We start from the raw sequence: 16,423 nt of genomic DNA, 5'->3' as shown, positions 1-16,423 counted from the left end.
TTATTCGTTAAACATTGAGATTAGATTGTTGATGGTGCAAGATTTTGAATCAATGGAGAGGAGAGGCAAGAAAAACTTGTCTAACAAGTTGAAATGAATATGAAATCAGATTAGATTATGAATATTTTATTTTATTTTTTTCATTGATGATTGATCATTGAATTAATGAGAAACAATCGTCACACTGTTTATGTTTGTGTTCTGTGTTTAGTTGCAAGAATCATTTGATTGGAAATGTCGATTTTTTTTTTTTTTTTTTTGAATATTCTGAAGTGATTGTGGAATCATAGAGATTTGTCATTGTTTATACCATGCAAATTTTTTTGTAAAACATTGTTATCAATGGCAGATGCATCATGAACAATTTCAGAACTTGGAATTTCGTAATGAAAAACACTTGACCACAATGAAAACCGAATTCATTTTGTGTCATTGTCTGTAGAAATAAATTTGACTTGACCATTGCATTCATGAATTGTTTCTTGGTTTTATTCCTAATAATTGAACGTTTTGCCATCCATTTCAATAATGATTGACAGTATTGATGATTATATGTCGGTGAATATGTTAATCGTGTATATAAAACACTTGTATAAACAAATACCAATAACATTCCACAAAGAACTATTGAATTAGAAATTCCCATTCTGATTTGACGACTATAGAATATACAGGCTGATATTGATGCAATTTTCGAAGCTGATTCCAAATATAATAATACGAAGCTAATTGTCTTATCGATCGCTGCTGTTTTTTCATAAAGATCAACATATTCTTGATGAATATGATTCCATTTAAATTTCATCATTGGAATTTGTTTCGATAAATGATTAAGTTGTAAAAATTGTGATAATTGTTTTGAACGTAATTTAAGAAATTCCGATATAAAACCAGCAGTTATTGTACCAAGTAATAGGGCAGTAATCATGAAATCAAAATGAAAACATACTGAGAAAAATAATGTCATAAATGTCAGTAGCTGAATAAATGTAACCAGCCCGAGAACAGGCGCTTCGCGCCTGTCCTGGTCTGGCCCTGCGGGGCTGACTCCTTGACGGTCAATATAACTGGATACCCGCAGGGGTGGCGGCTGCGCCGCCCCCCCTGCTTGGTATCCAGTCAAAGGTATCAATCCTTGACGGTCAATATAGCTGGATATAGAAACTTTTGTTTTTTCTCTATTTTTATAATCTGTGTGTTTTGTTCTGCTTTACATATATAATTGATGTGGCGGCTGCGCCGCCCCCCCTGCTTGGCATCCAGCCAAAGGTGTCAATTTTAACGCTTCGTGCCTGACGGTGGATTTCTATGCACGGCGTTTTGCTTCCGGCTTTCGGTTTGGTACCGCAGGGTCAGATTAGATTTTGTATTGTACCTGACACTTTTGAAAATGTTACGTAAATCCAACATCAACTTATCGATCAAACAGCATACTTATTATTGTTCATCGATATTGATTAGTTGGCGGAATACGATATTGATTGGTGTAGATGCTGCGATCGTTGTTTTTTTCAGCAAAATAGCACCTTGCTTTTCCTCAATATCCTGAAGTGATTCTGGAGATTATTTGGATTTTTGCATTGGGAAAGAGCCATGCATCATTCCATTTGTAAAACTTGTTATCAATGTATACACCTACTTTTTCGAAAGATTGCCCTTGAGACTTATTAATTGTCAGAGCAAAAGCCAACACCACAGGAAATTGTCTACGCACCATTTTGTGTCATTTCAGGATCTTGATAAATTTGTTTGAAAATGATCCGAGGAATCAGAGCCTCCGTGTTTTTGTGCGTTCCTGTCAATATGAGATCAGCCAATTTTGCTGAATACAATAATGGCTTCTTAAATTGGGCATTACACTTCGAGCTGAATCATGTCGAATCACAGATCCAGAATACTTTCGTAAACAAATCCAAATCATAAAAAATGATGATTTCATCATCAAATACTCACTCACACAGGCACACAAAATGAAAATCACGTGTGTCACATGTATTATCACAATAATCAATTCGAAAAATTCGAATTCGAACTCTTTCTATGTTCTATTGAATGACTGCACCATCTATTGGATGCAAAAGCTGCAACAACGTGTGCTGAGCTAGAACAATGATTCCATTTGTCAAAGCTACATACCACAGAATGCGTTTCTTTAAAGCGACTTCTACTTGTGAGCTGGACGAATTGTTCAGCGGATTCAATTGTTTTGAACGTATGCTCAGAAACACACACATAAAACACACTGAGTTATTCATACCAAATAGTTAGGTTTGTACTGAAAATAAGCAGGAATGGCCGGCTCAGCTTCGCCGCAGTTTACACACATCCTTAGCGTCATAGTATAGTAGATTTTGTTTTCAAAATATGACCAAACTAGTAATGATATTTCGCTAACATATCCTAGAATAATACATAGAAATATGATGACACTTAATATAGTTCCTATAGTTTTTAAAAATAAATAATATTGATGTAAATATCGTAGATGATTTGATGTTAAACGTTGATCATTAAATTGAAGATTTTTCATCACAATATCATGCATTGGTGATTTATATGTAACAACTTTAAACAATAAACGAAGTGATATCAATTCACCAATACATACCATACATAATGTACAAATGATTATTATATCAAGTCTTTGAATATTGATTATTTCTTCCAAATATTTATAGTTGATCAAAATTTTACTTTCTTTCATACATACATATAATGTCAATGTTATAATTATGCATAAGCCATTCAAAGTGATGAATATTGCACTTTTAAATCTTCGATATGTCATTGGAATACGATGGTCTTCATATTCATCTAATCGATAAGATATTCTAGTTAGAAAAAAATGGACATAATAATAATCTGATTGAAATATATCTGAAATGGTATTCTTTTTTTCAATACGTAAAAATCTGGCCATTTTAATGATTTTGATTGCAAGAAAATTATAAAGTATTTCACATAGACGATCCATTGCTAATAATGTAGCGTTGTGTGTTTTTGCAACTGAATCTTGTATCAAAATGAATGGTTTTTTGAATGGTTAGAATTTAAAAATACATCTGAACATAAAGAATGTCTTGTGTGCTGCAAGTACCAAGTCAATAATTTATAAATCAGTTTAAATTTACATGACAATAGATCATTATTTTTTTTATTTTTTTTATTTTTTTTTTTTTTTTTTTTTTTTTTTGAAATCGATTATTTGACATTAATCGATTTTTATATATCTTTATAAAATAGGAATAAAACGAATGTTTTTAATCATTTTTTTTACTTTAGAATTTATTCTTGTGATTTTTTTCTCTTTCGAAATTTTTTTTTCGCATACAAACTAGCTATATGATGAAGAAGAATATCTTGGAATTTCATATTCAAACATTGTAGCATATAGATTTTTTTTCTTCATTTAATGAAAAAATTGATCCACTATCAAATTATTATGTGGAATATGACCTTTCAAAAAAAAGAAGAAAGAATCTAATTTCGATTTCAGATCGATTTATTTTTAATGGATCAATTTTTTTCCCTATGTGGAAAACTCTCATTTTTCAGAAAACAGAAGCCAAAAGACAGAAACAAAAAAAAATGATGAACAAACGTTGTTGTATAGGTGCCAAAATATGAACACAAAAAAGTCATTGCCTTTAATTTAGGATTTATAATTAATAATAATAATTTTCTCTCACTGTTTGTTGTGAATTTGATGTCAAACACAAAAAAAATACACACAGGCCATCGATCTATAATCAAGGGAAAAAAAGAAAATCTTTAATAATTGACAAGATAACCTAAGATCAAGTATTAGTAGTAGGTTAGTTACTCGTCAATTCAAACTTGAACTTTCAACTTTTTTTTTACCCACCAAAAAAATACTCTTAGATTTATAATATATGTAGTTTTAAATCTTAATGCTTTCACTAAACATCATCATCGTCATCATCATCTAAAAATAATCAAAATGACGATGAACGTTGTTTTTCCTTATTTGTACAAAACGAATGTAGCCAACTTTTTTTTCTATTGGCTTCTATTTTTTTTTTATCTGGTTCATTTTTTTTGTTTTCATTTTTTAAGGTTTTTATAGATCTTTTTCAATTTTATCATCATCAATTTTTTTTCTGGTTTTGTTGCCATGTGATGATTCGGTGTGTGTGTGTGTTTGTGTGTTTATAAGAGTTTGTCGTGTTTTTTTTTTTTGGAAAATTTCCGAAATTTTTCATTTCTTTTATCAAAATTTCTTTAGGTGATGATGAGTGGTTTTATTTCATTCAAATTGTTTGGATTTATTTGTCAAATTTATTGTCGGTTTTTTCTGGTTTTTCGTTTTTCTTCACACATTCTCAATATCCTTGGATTTTTCATAATCATCATTTTTTCTTTTTCTGTCTCTCTCTCTCTCTCTCTTTCACGATGTTACCTTGAACTGATTGACAATTATTATTATTTTGTATCCTCATCAACAATAATTTTTTAAGGTTTCTAGATTTTTCTTCAATACAAACACACGTTATTATATGTTTTTTTTTGCGTTTTTGGGTTTTTATTTCCTTTTTATTTTCTTTCCTGATTTAGGTTGTAGCGGTATTTCAGACCAAACCTGTGCATTTGTGTGTATATATGTGTGTTTGTGTTTGGTGTATGGTTTCAAATTATCAGTAAATGAAATGCAAATCAGTTATTATTATCACATCAACCAACGACGGCAATAACAACAACAACAAAATCCAACGAGGATTGTTGTTGTTGTTGTTAGAGTTTGCCGCTATATTTTTGTTTTTAGTCATGAGATTTTTCGAAATTTAAACTTCATTATTTAGAGGCTACATTGATGAGGATACCAATGATGGACGGATACGGTATCTTCCTATTATATTATTATTATTTGTTTTGTTTCCAGATCAAACTAGATCTGGACAGTTAGTTTTTCTCCGACCTTATTTTGCATGTGTGTGTTGGCTTTACAATTGTATTTTTTGTTCTTTTCACATTTCGAATACATTTTTCATGACAAATATAAAATATTTGGTGGAATTTTTTTTTCTTCAAAATAATGCTTTCATTCTACATCAACAGATGGCAACACTCGACGTGGAAATGGTTCTAATTTTGAAAAAAAATACTAATGAAAATGATCCAAAATTATAATTTTTATTGAAAAAAATATGCTGAATTCAATTCACCGTCTTGAATGACCCTGGATTTATATTTATTTATTTTTCTATTTCGTATGAACTTATGATGATGATGATGATGATCAAGATTGTTAATATGAATGTAAAGAGCAAGCTAGTGTATAGAACCTGTTCATCAACTTTGTTATGCTTGGAATCATATCATATCAAAAATAATCACTACCAATTTGCAATCAAAATTTGTTATTCACATTGATTCGAATAGAATGATTGTATTGGATATTCGTTTAGTATCAATAGGAAAAAAACCGATACATTCAGTCAATTATCATGATTATAATCTTTATCTGATGAGATTTTTTTTTCTGGATAAGTGAATGTCAAGAGAAAAAAACAGTGAAATTTTTGAAATTGAATTTTTTTTTGTTTTGTTTTCATCCGAATTTACAGAACAAAACTTTGAACAACTTGAACAGCAAGGGTGAAAAAATTTGCCAAACCAAAAAAAAAAATAATAATATACAACTGGCTATATCTAGTTTGTTTATTTTTCTGTTTATGGATGACATTTGATAAATAAAAAAAATTGATATAATCTGACCACCATTCATGGTGATGTTCAAGGTTTATGTAGATTTTTTTTTCTTCAAATTGATTAATTAATTGAGAAATTCCTTATTTTTTGACATGATATTTACACACTCACACACACACACATACATAAGTTTTTGATAACTAGTTTTTTCTTGTTTATCATTACTTTTTTCTGTTTTTTTTGTGTGTGTTGCACCTGTTGATTTTTTTTTTTAATTTTCAAATTCTAGTCACTAAAAAATGGAATCACCAACGAATTATTTGTTTAACATTGACATAATCAATTACATCATCGCCATAATCATTATGTTAATCTCGCTTTAAAATGATTATATCAAGATGATCATGAATCGTCATCGCTATTGCCAATCATATATTTTGAATATCGATTAAAATATTATCGAATCATTTGATCAATCGATCGATCAGTTCATGATGATGATGATGATGACATTTCAAGGATTAGTTGCAATTTTTTTCCATAACTTAATTAATTAATTCGTTTTTAGCTTTCAAAGGATTCTTGTTTATTTATTTTTCAACTAATAATCACACACTTTTGAGGATGGATGCTGCAATCACTTGTTTATTGATTTGTAAATATACCCCAAAGTCTTGTTTATAATGCGCGTCTTATACAAACAAAAAAGTGTTTTTTCTGCAAAAAAAATTGCAGATGCGTTATATACAAGATAGGGGTTAATGGTAGAGGTAAAATGATCAATAATAATCAAATCATTCTTTTTCATTGGAAAAATCATTAATTTTTTTCTCTCGTTTTGTTGCTTACGTACAGATGATGATGATGATGACAACAACAGGTTATTCAATAACAATAACTGGTTATCATTCATCGTTAATTCGAATGTTTGTGCGGTGGTTTTTTTTTCTTGGTAATCATGGTAATCGAAAGAGTTCATCATTAGAATAATTAGAAATTAGTTAACGGATTCATTCGTTTATATATATTTATTTTATAATGAAAAAATTTACCTTTAGGGAATGATAATAAAATTTTTCAATTTCTACCATCCAACCATCATGGAATGTGTCATGCATTTTACTTTTGTACAATCATCCAACCATCATGGAATGGTCATGGTTTTTTTTTCTTGATAATTTTCATTTTCATTTCATCTCAGTTCTTCTTCTTCTTGTCATCAAAGGTTGAACATAATGATGAATGATGATCAATTTTTTTTCATTATTGATTTCAAAACAAGAAGGAAAAAATTGTTCGGGTAATCGATTCATTCAAATTGATAAATAATAATAAAAAAACATGACTGCTGCTGCTGCTGCTGCTATTGCTTATCAACAACCATGGTTGTTGGTTCCTGATCGTCAACAACCATAAATGTGAATTCTTGTATTTCATTCTTGTTCATCATTTTATCTAACCAAAGAAATCTTTTTTTTTTATTTACAGATAAATGTTTTTCTTTTCATTTTGGATGTTGATGATGAAATATTGAAATTGACGTCATTTCAGGTGTATTTGTAATAATAATGATAAAAAAATATATACATACATCTGTAATTTATTCAAAATTTCGTTATATTTCTCATTTTTTTTCAAGAATAATACGATCATTATCATTCTATCTAATATAGTTAGGAAACGATTTTTTTTTCGTTGTTCTGTTTTCCAAATTATGATTTAATCGTTCGATATATTTTCGTTTTCGTTTTCGTTTTTTTTTTTTTTTTTTTTTTGTACAACAGAAACTTCAAAAACATGTTTTTTTAATCATCATCACACAGAAATATGATGATTAAAAAGTGATGATAATGAATGTTTGTGATTTTTTTTCCTCTTCACTTCATCATCATGAAAATGATAATCAGAAAAAAAATTAATTTATAAATGCTCAGATGATATGGACAAAAGAATTTTTTTTTTTTTTTTGATTACCTGTTAATTTATGATTAAAAATTCATATTTTTTTGCGTCAAAAAAAAATTCTTATTAATTTTTTTTTTGCTTTTGCTTTCAATCATTTATTCATTCCATAATGCCGATTTTTTTATTTTTCCTTTTTTTTGATGATAATAACTACAGGTGGTAACGATGTTGTTTTTGGATCTTGATGAGATATAATGATTGATTCATGATAAAAGGAATCGTTTTTTTTCGCTTCCCCATTATTCTATACGATTGTATTGAATTTTTTTTCAAATTAAGTTCTTTTTGCTGTTGTTGCTAAATGACGTTTTTCGTTTTCGTTTCGAGGGATTTGCCACAATTTATGTGTCCTGATGATGATGACGATGATGGTGTAATCGTTATATTGAAACTGTCAACTTTTATATGTCATACAATTGTCAATTCGTTGGTTGTTGTTTATTGATTGAATAAATCGATTTTTATTCACAAGTACAATTTGGTACATCCGTTTTCGTACATTAATAACCAATCGATTCATCTATCATCGATTATGATTTATTTTATTGATTAATAGATAATTATATTAAATTGATTCTATTGATTGCTTTTTAAATGAATTTTTTTTTCACTGTTTCGTTTAATTATTGATAATGTATTTTCCATGTATCAAGAATCAAGAAAAGAATATCGTCTTAGCAACCACAAAAAAAATTATTGATTTCCGTTTGAAAACAACAACAATGTTTTGTTTGTTTTTTTTTATTACTATGCACTGAATATTTTTAAGTGTAATTATCAAGTGTAAAATATAAATCAATGATCTCTGTTGCCGTTGGAAAGATTTCTTTTTTCGATAATGATCAATTTATTAGAGAGAGAGAGAGAGAGAGAGAGAGAGAGAGAGAGAGAGAGAGAGAGAGAGAGAGAGAGAGAGAGAGAGAGAGAGAGAGAGAGAGAGAGAGAGGGAACGGAATTATTCACACCTGTGCACTAGAAAATAATATTCAGGTGCTTTTTAGCCCCTAATTTAAAATTCAATAAATTTTCTTTTTTTTTCTTTTTAATTTTGGTTGTTGTTTAAGTGTAATGATGTATTCAACTGTTTTTTTTCTTTATCCAAAGAGTGGAAAAAAAATAAAATTTCAATCACTATCAAAGTGTTTGTTAGAGTGCAACTGAATTTCATTTTTTTCTTTTCTCCTTTTTTTTGTTGATGATCAGTTGTTGTTGTAGTGGTTGCTCTGAACACCACTGTTCTTCGAAGATGATGATATGTATGTGTGTGTGTGTGTGTTTTGTTTTTCTATGATCCCCACAAGATATCGATGATGATCATAAGCCTTTTTCTTCTTATTATTGCAATAATGATGAAATGTATTTTTCTGGTTCAAATTCGTTTAATGATAATGATAATGATGATGTTACATTGTTATGTGGAAAAAAAATGGGAAAGGAAAAAAGAAAAGAAAAAAAAATAATTTCATTCTACGTCATCAGAAAAATTCAAAATAAATTTTAATTACTGTGTGTGGATGTGTGAGATTATCATAATCATTTTGTAAATTGCATTTCAAAACACACACACACAATTTTATATTGCTGCATTTTTATGTCTTTAAATGCTGCTGCTTTTGATTTTTTTTTTTGTTCGTCTTCTTCTCTGATTATCATCATCATCATTCAAAGACTTTTTTCCAATGTTGTGTGCATGCGTCATATTCTCATAGTTTTTTTTCGGTTTCTCCATTTTGATGATCATTATATATTATATGAATTTCTATACGTTTGTGGCAACTTGTTGCATTTTTTTTTTTCTTTCATTCTTTATCTTGGTGGCTATATAATTGTTGTGTGTTTTGTTTTTCGTTGATGTAATAATAATAAATTTATTACCACTAATGCTCTACAATTTATCCATTTTACGAAATTTTTTTTTGTTATCAATGGAAAATGAAAATGGAATTCCCGGAACATCCAGGTTTCGTCTATTCAAGATATCTAATTCTGATGATGTTTTTTATGGTATTATTTCTCATCATTTCGATCATCACATATTGTTGTTGTTGTCGTTGTCGTCGTAAATCTAATAATTAAACTATTTACATTGAAGTTTGTGTTTTGTCTGTGTGTGTGTGTATGAATATATATAGAAAAAAAATCAATGATGGTGTCATCCAAATATATCCGTATATAGTAGTCAATATTTTTGTATTGATCTTTTTTTTTGCTGATATTGATGTACTCGATATACAATAATATCCAGTTCTATCGAGATGTGTCTATGTCAATGATTTATTGATGATGATGATGATGATGACAACGACTACGACCACCACCATTACACCCACAATATTCATATCATCATATCCATCATTATTGGACCTATCGATTGATTGATCAACAAGCAAACAAACAAAAAAAAACTTTTTTTTTGATGATAATTATATGTGATGACATGGACCATAACGACATTTTGTGTATGTGTGTGTGGAAAAAAATTGTCGTTTGCCGCTATTTTTTTTTTTTCTTAATTTTCTTTCCCAGTTTCTATGTCATCATCATCATCATTATTGACAACGATATATCAAATTTTTTTTTCTGATTTAAAATCATTGACGGTAGTTTATAGAGAAAAAAATGGATCATTTCATATTTTGACTGTGTGTGTGTGTCAACGAAAAAAAAAAAATTTCTCGATCCACATTCGACAGATTTGATCCAGATATTTGACAGAAAAAATCAATCTGCAACCGACAAATCGTTTAAATTATTTTTTTTGTTTAAATTTCACCAACAACCAACGAAACGTTTTCTATGTGTGTGTGTGGATTATCAACAATGATTTAAAAAAAAAATTGATTGTCGTATGAATAAATAAATCGATAGATCACAATTTCCGGCTATTTCGATTTGACAATCATCATTTATTTATTTATTTATTATCATCGATCATCATTTTGAATGTGACATATTGATTGATTGATTGATTGTCATACATATTGATTAAAATATATAACCAATTTATAATATAGATTTTTATTAATGTTATAATCATCGTTAAATGTCACACTTACACACTTATAAACCATTGTGTGTTTGTGTGTATACCGAATGGTGTGATAATTACAAATCATTATCATTTATATCCGATTTATAATTTTGCTTCTGTGCATTGTAAACACTATATTACTATAAAACGTTTACGATGACAATCTTTATATTGTAATTAACACCAAATTCAAAAAACAACAGCCTTGATTTATGTGTGTGTTTGTGTGTGTGTGGTGGATATATAATATGATAATGGATATTAATTTCAATATTATAAAAAAAAATTTATAAGATCACCGTGGCACTTATGTGTGTTGATCAATCAATCAGATCAAATCAATCAATCAATCAATTGATGAGTGGTTTTAATTGACAAAAATAGAGATAAAAATCCACTTTTTTCTTGTTGAATGACAGATAACAACAACAAATGTAATGAGAATAGATAAATGTACCAAATTTTTTTTCAAAATCAATTGAAAAAATTACATTTTAAACTTGTTTAAAGTGGTTATGATTTTTTGTTTATCATCACATCATTATTCTTGTGCAATCCATGACCATTTAAATTAAATAAATATACATGACCTATGTCATTTATTGTTACAATTATCAAAATCCGGTTCAAAGATAGTCGTTTCATTATTTAACCATGGATAATAACGGATTTTCATCATTATCATTATTGAATGCTTATAATGAACCTCATCCTTCTTTTTTCCATCATCATCTTCATCCTGATTCTCATCATCAACAACAACATCATCATTTGATTCATGATAGATTCCAAGAATCATTCACATCATCATCAATGATGGATAAAATAAATCGCATAACTTTTTCATCATCATCATCGCCGTCGTCGTCCGCTTTAATAATGAACGACAATAATAATATTTTTATTAATAATAAAAATAATGATGATGACGACGAATTTGATGTTTCAAATGCCGATAATTTAATAATGTATGTGTTTTGCGTGTGTCTGTGTGTGTGTATGTGTGTATTGAGGGGAATTGGTCAGCCAAAAAAAAAATTGATTTGATTTGATCTGCTTTTTTTTCTTCTCTATTTTGTTGATGTTATGTCCTGTCCAGTCCATATGTTTATGTTTGTATAGTAATAATCATTAGATAGATACATTTCTCGATTATCAAATTGACATTTTATTTTAAACAGGATTTCATTTGTATTCCAGAAGTTAACATAAAAAAAATTGACAATTTTTCCGTTGTTGTTGTTGTTGTTGTTATTGCTTGCGAGAATTACTGTGAAAAAGAAATGGAAAAACATTTGATTTTTGTTTTCATACAAATTCCTATTAATTTTTTTAAAAAAATTGCATTTCCCGTTTCAATTTTTTTTCCACCGATAAATGATGAATTGAATCATGTGAATTCTTGATGATTTTTGTTGTTTTTTTTCTGGTTTTTACAAAATTTTTTTTTCTTCTACAAACTGTTTTGAAGAATTTTGTTCCAATTTTTTTTTCTCATGCAACACGAAAATAAAAATTACAGGAAAACCCTTTCATCATATAATGATGGCCGCCATGATGTTGGGTTACGAAATGCGATCCGAATGGCACGTATATTTTGTTGTTTTTGTTCTGATATGCGTAGCGGAACATTTTTTTTTTTTTTTTGTTTAGTTTTGTTTTTGTCATGGCAAAAAAAAGGATCACCGACCTTCGATGATTGATTAATTCGATTAATTTTATATATTGTGTATTGATCGATAACATTGATGAAACGGAAATCTAGTCAGCCATCCTCGAGCTTGATGATGATTATGTGGCGACCCTAAATCAATGTAAATTTTTTTTACAGGAAATCAAAGATAGAGTTAGCCTAATCGATTGCCAACAAAAAAAAAAGATTTCAAAAAAAAAATTTAAATCCCAAAAAAATATTTTTACACACTACCATCATCATATATTTATTAAATTGAGGTCAAATCATTGTCGTCTTTAATCCAAAACTATTCAAATGATGATTGAATGATCTGGGTTATACATAGTATGATAAATATTATTTTTTTCAGCAACAACAACAACAACAACAAAAAACTCAAAATTTCACGTATTCAATATTTTATTTTGTACTTACAAATATTGAAATATTACACATTTTATAGCGAAGGTGATTCTCTTCATACACACACACACACACACACACATCTTATCGAATGTAATTTTATTTTGTTTGATTTTTTTTTCTCAAAATTGAATCATTAAATGAGTGTGTGTGTGTGTGTGTGTGTGTGAAGAAAAACTTTGACCTCGTCTATGAACTTTTATCTATCTATTTTTTTTTGTATATATCGAAAAAAAATTCCCGAATTCAATGACAAACGATTGAAATAGAAATCTTCATTGATAATCAATATGTCTATATATGTTTTGATTTTCAGAAAAAATTTTTTTTCTGTTTATTTAATTTGATTAAATTCACGAGATGAAATGTAATGGAAATTTTTTTTTTTTTTGGTTTAAAAAAATTTTCTTTTTTTTACAGTAGAAATATTTTCGAAATTTACCGATAGCTGTCGCTATTGAGCGTTGTTTTTTTTTGAGATTCTTTTGTTTTGATTTTGAAATTACCGAACAATTTCGGCTACTGTGTGTGTGTGTGTGATTTTTTTCTGATTTCGAAAAAAATGAAAACTAATTTCTCTCTATATCTCTTTCTTTTACTGGGATGAACAGGAATTCAGAAAAACGTAAAGAAAAATCTCGAAAAGCAGCACGTGAACGCCGTAGTCAAGAGGCAAAATTATTCGATAGTATTGAAGAAATATTGCCAGTACCGACAAAAATATTGGATCATTTGGATAAAGCATCATTTATACGGATAGCTATAAATTATCTGAAAATACGTTCAGTAATTGAACCATTCAATGGTAAGTTATAAACTGAATTTTAATTTTTTTCCCTCATATTCATGAATCAATTAATAATTTTTCTCACTGCTCATAATTTGTTCTTTTTATTGTAAACAACACAAATAGTGAACAACAACGACAACAACAATGGTATTGGTACATTGAATCAATTTGAAAATATGACAATGGACAATTCATTATTGAATACATTGAATGGATTTTTATTTGTACTTTCTAAAAATGGTGACATTATTTATTTATCTGAAAATGTTGAACACTATCTTGGCCTGAATCAGATTGATTTAATGGGTCAATCCATTTATGATTATAGTCATCCATGTGATCATGATGACATTAAATCACTTTTACAGCCATCAATTGTTGCATTTAATGCAACTAAACAGACATTATCGTCATCATCATTGGATTCATTATCAATAAAAACAGAACCAGTAAAAAAAGACGTATCATCATCAGCAACAACGAAATCACCATCGACCTCATCATCATCATCATCATCATTGTTGAATAATGAAATACTTGGCGATACAATTGGACCATATTTCATACGTATGAAATGTACACTCACAAATAAGGGTCGAAATTTAAATCTTAAATCAGCCAATTATAAGGTGAGTCATTGTGATTTGTTTTTTCTTAGATTTGTTGAAAATTTAATTGAATTTTTTTTTTTTGATTTTGACATATAGGTAATCAAATGTCAAGGACGTATGATCAATTTGGAACAGGTGAATCCTGTACATGCAAATTTAATTGGTGAAAATTATCGTCATTATATGATTGTTGTTGCCGAAGTTATACAGCATCCTATACGGATGGAAATACCATTAAAAAGTGATGTTTTTATATCGAAACATTTACCAGATATGAAATTCTCTTATGTAGATGAAAGGTATGATATTGATGATGATGATGATGATGATGTTTACATTTTTTTTATGTCAATTTTTTTTCTCTCTTTTTCTCTTTCACAATTTATATGTACTAATTTAGTATCAAACAACTTTTTGGCTATAATGTTAATGACTTGATTGGCACATCATTTTATCAATATTTTGATGGTAATGATTGTAAACAGCTTAACATTCTGTTCAAAACATGTAAGTTGAATTTCCATTTTTTTTTTGATAAATTTTTATTTTTTTTTGTAAAAAAAAATTCATTAATTATAATGATGATGGCGATGATAATTGAATTGAATTTTTTTTATCATTTTTGTTTCCATCATCATCATCATACTTGAATCCAACATGACACCCTGTAATGACATAAAGATTCGATTTGACTAGAACGATTAATTAATGATGATGATGGATGAATTCCCTGTCTCTTTTGAATTGAAATTTAAGTTTTTTTTTTCATTTTCATCATCGTTATAGTTGAGATCAAGGCTGTTTTTTTTTGTTTGCGCTAATTTAAATTTTTTTTTTTGCCAATTCATCATTTATCAGATTTTACTTTTTTCTCTCACTTTTTCTTTCCATTTTCCACATGACATCGATATCTGGCTTTTCATTCAGTTTTTCAGTTCAATCCGGATGATGAAATTTTTGTTATTTTATTTTTCCATTATTTTACAAGTTTTTTTCTTTGTGTTTTCTACCTGATTGAAAACATTGTTTAGTTAAAAGTTTATCTTGACACCAAAAAAAAAGAGAAAAAATTCAGTATTTTGTTTTCAACAAATCAAACAAAAACATTATCATCAGGATATATTGCTAACTTGAGGAAACGCCTTTTTTGTTTTTTTTCCATATCGATGTTTGATGTTGTTTCCTCATCAAATAAGTATGTGAGTTGAGTAGAGAGAGAGAGAGAGAGAGAGAGAGAGAGAGAGAGAGAGAGAGAGAGAGAGAGAGAGAGAGAGAGAGAGAGAGAGAGAGAGAGAGAGAGTGAGAATTTCATTGAATAAAATTAGAATCCAATTTTGAAATTGGAAACAATAGTTTTCAATATCCAGCCGGTACACACACACACAATGTTTGTCATCTTTTGTTTTATTATCATTATATTTATATCATATTTATGGCAAAATATGTCTAACTTTTTTATATTCTTTGTACTTATTGTTGTCGTTATTCACCGAACATTATCATCATCATATTTTTTGTTTTTTTTTTGAATAACAAAGACAAATAATAAGCTAGTTATATTTTATGATGATGATGGTGATACTGGAGGGCGACTATTTTTATCCAATCATCATCAAATAGAATATAAAAATGTCGAAATTACCATTCTTTTTTTGATCTTTGATTTAGATTAGATTAGAATTCTGATTGAATTTTTTTTGTTTTCAATTCTTGATGGTTTTTTTTTCTTTGGTTCTATTCTGTTGTTGGCAATGGTGAGAATGAAAAGAAAAAAAAGTTTGTTTGTATCAAATGATCTATATAAGTTGTTTATGAGGGAAATATCCTAAGATATTCTTTGATATATTCTCCCTTGGTAATTATCAATTCAAAAAAAAACAAAAGAAAAATAGAGATAAATCGATTTTGGGTGATGTATGAGATTTGTAATTTTGTATTACAATAGCAACAACAACAACAGCCAGGATAGACCAGGAAATGGGAAAAACTTAACCACCCACGTAAATGACAAGTTTTTTTTCGTTTCTATTGTTGTTGTTGTTGAATCTGGTTACAAGAAATATAAAACTTTTTTTTAATAAAGAGAACTATGGAGAATGGCCCCACGAAATCGATAACAATGATTTCTATTGAAAAAAAAACTGCAACAACAACAAGAAAAACCAGCTATGACGTCAATTGCGAGGATGTGCAAATGGAATTTAATTTAATTTTATTCGTGTGTTTCAATTTCTTTCCTTTTGTGTTACACATACACA

General features: G+C 28.4%; 2 protein-coding genes across 3 annotated transcripts in view; one reads left to right on the top strand and one right to left on the bottom strand.

Annotated features, from left to right (window-relative positions):
• LOC124500361 (uncharacterized) overlaps window positions 1-16,423 on the top strand; it is a 31,371-nt gene that overhangs the window by 1,471 nt on the left and 13,477 nt on the right. The window contains exons 1-5 of one of the 2 annotated variants that reach the window (XM_075730782.1): window positions 9,387-11,634; window positions 13,376-13,569; window positions 13,678-14,183; window positions 14,262-14,464; window positions 14,566-14,672. In XM_075730782.1, coding sequence (XP_075586897.1) covers window positions 11,321-11,634; window positions 13,376-13,569; window positions 13,678-14,183; window positions 14,262-14,464; window positions 14,566-14,672 — 1,324 coding nt within the window. In that variant the 5' untranslated portion in view covers window positions 9,387-11,320. Of the gene's footprint in view, window positions 1-9,386; window positions 11,635-13,375; window positions 13,570-13,677; window positions 14,184-14,261; window positions 14,465-14,565; window positions 14,673-16,423 lie in introns of those variants that run through there. The other variant, XM_047064429.2, reaches the window with a different exon arrangement.
• LOC142597506 (uncharacterized) lies at window positions 150-5,647 on the bottom strand. The gene is made up of 2 exons (XM_075730783.1): window positions 1,215-5,647; window positions 150-1,151 (listed from the first exon to the last, which is right to left on the bottom strand). The coding sequence occupies exon 2, from the start codon at window positions 965-967 to the stop codon at window positions 305-307; it is 663 nt and encodes a 220-aa protein (XP_075586898.1). The 5' UTR covers window positions 968-1,151; window positions 1,215-5,647; the 3' UTR covers window positions 150-304.

The sequence above is a fragment of the Dermatophagoides farinae genome, chromosome 4 (assembly GCF_024713945.1).
Source record: "Dermatophagoides farinae isolate YC_2012a chromosome 4, ASM2471394v1, whole genome shotgun sequence".
NCBI lineage: Eukaryota > Metazoa > Arthropoda > Arachnida > Sarcoptiformes > Pyroglyphidae > Dermatophagoides > Dermatophagoides farinae.
This window is presented reverse-complemented; position numbering and strand designations above follow the sequence as displayed.

What these genes read in the sequence shown, in the direction of transcription:
- LOC142597506 (XM_075730783.1), bottom strand. Translation starts at nt 967, where the DNA reads ATGACATTATTTTTCTCAGTATGTTTTCATTTTGATTTCATGATTACT.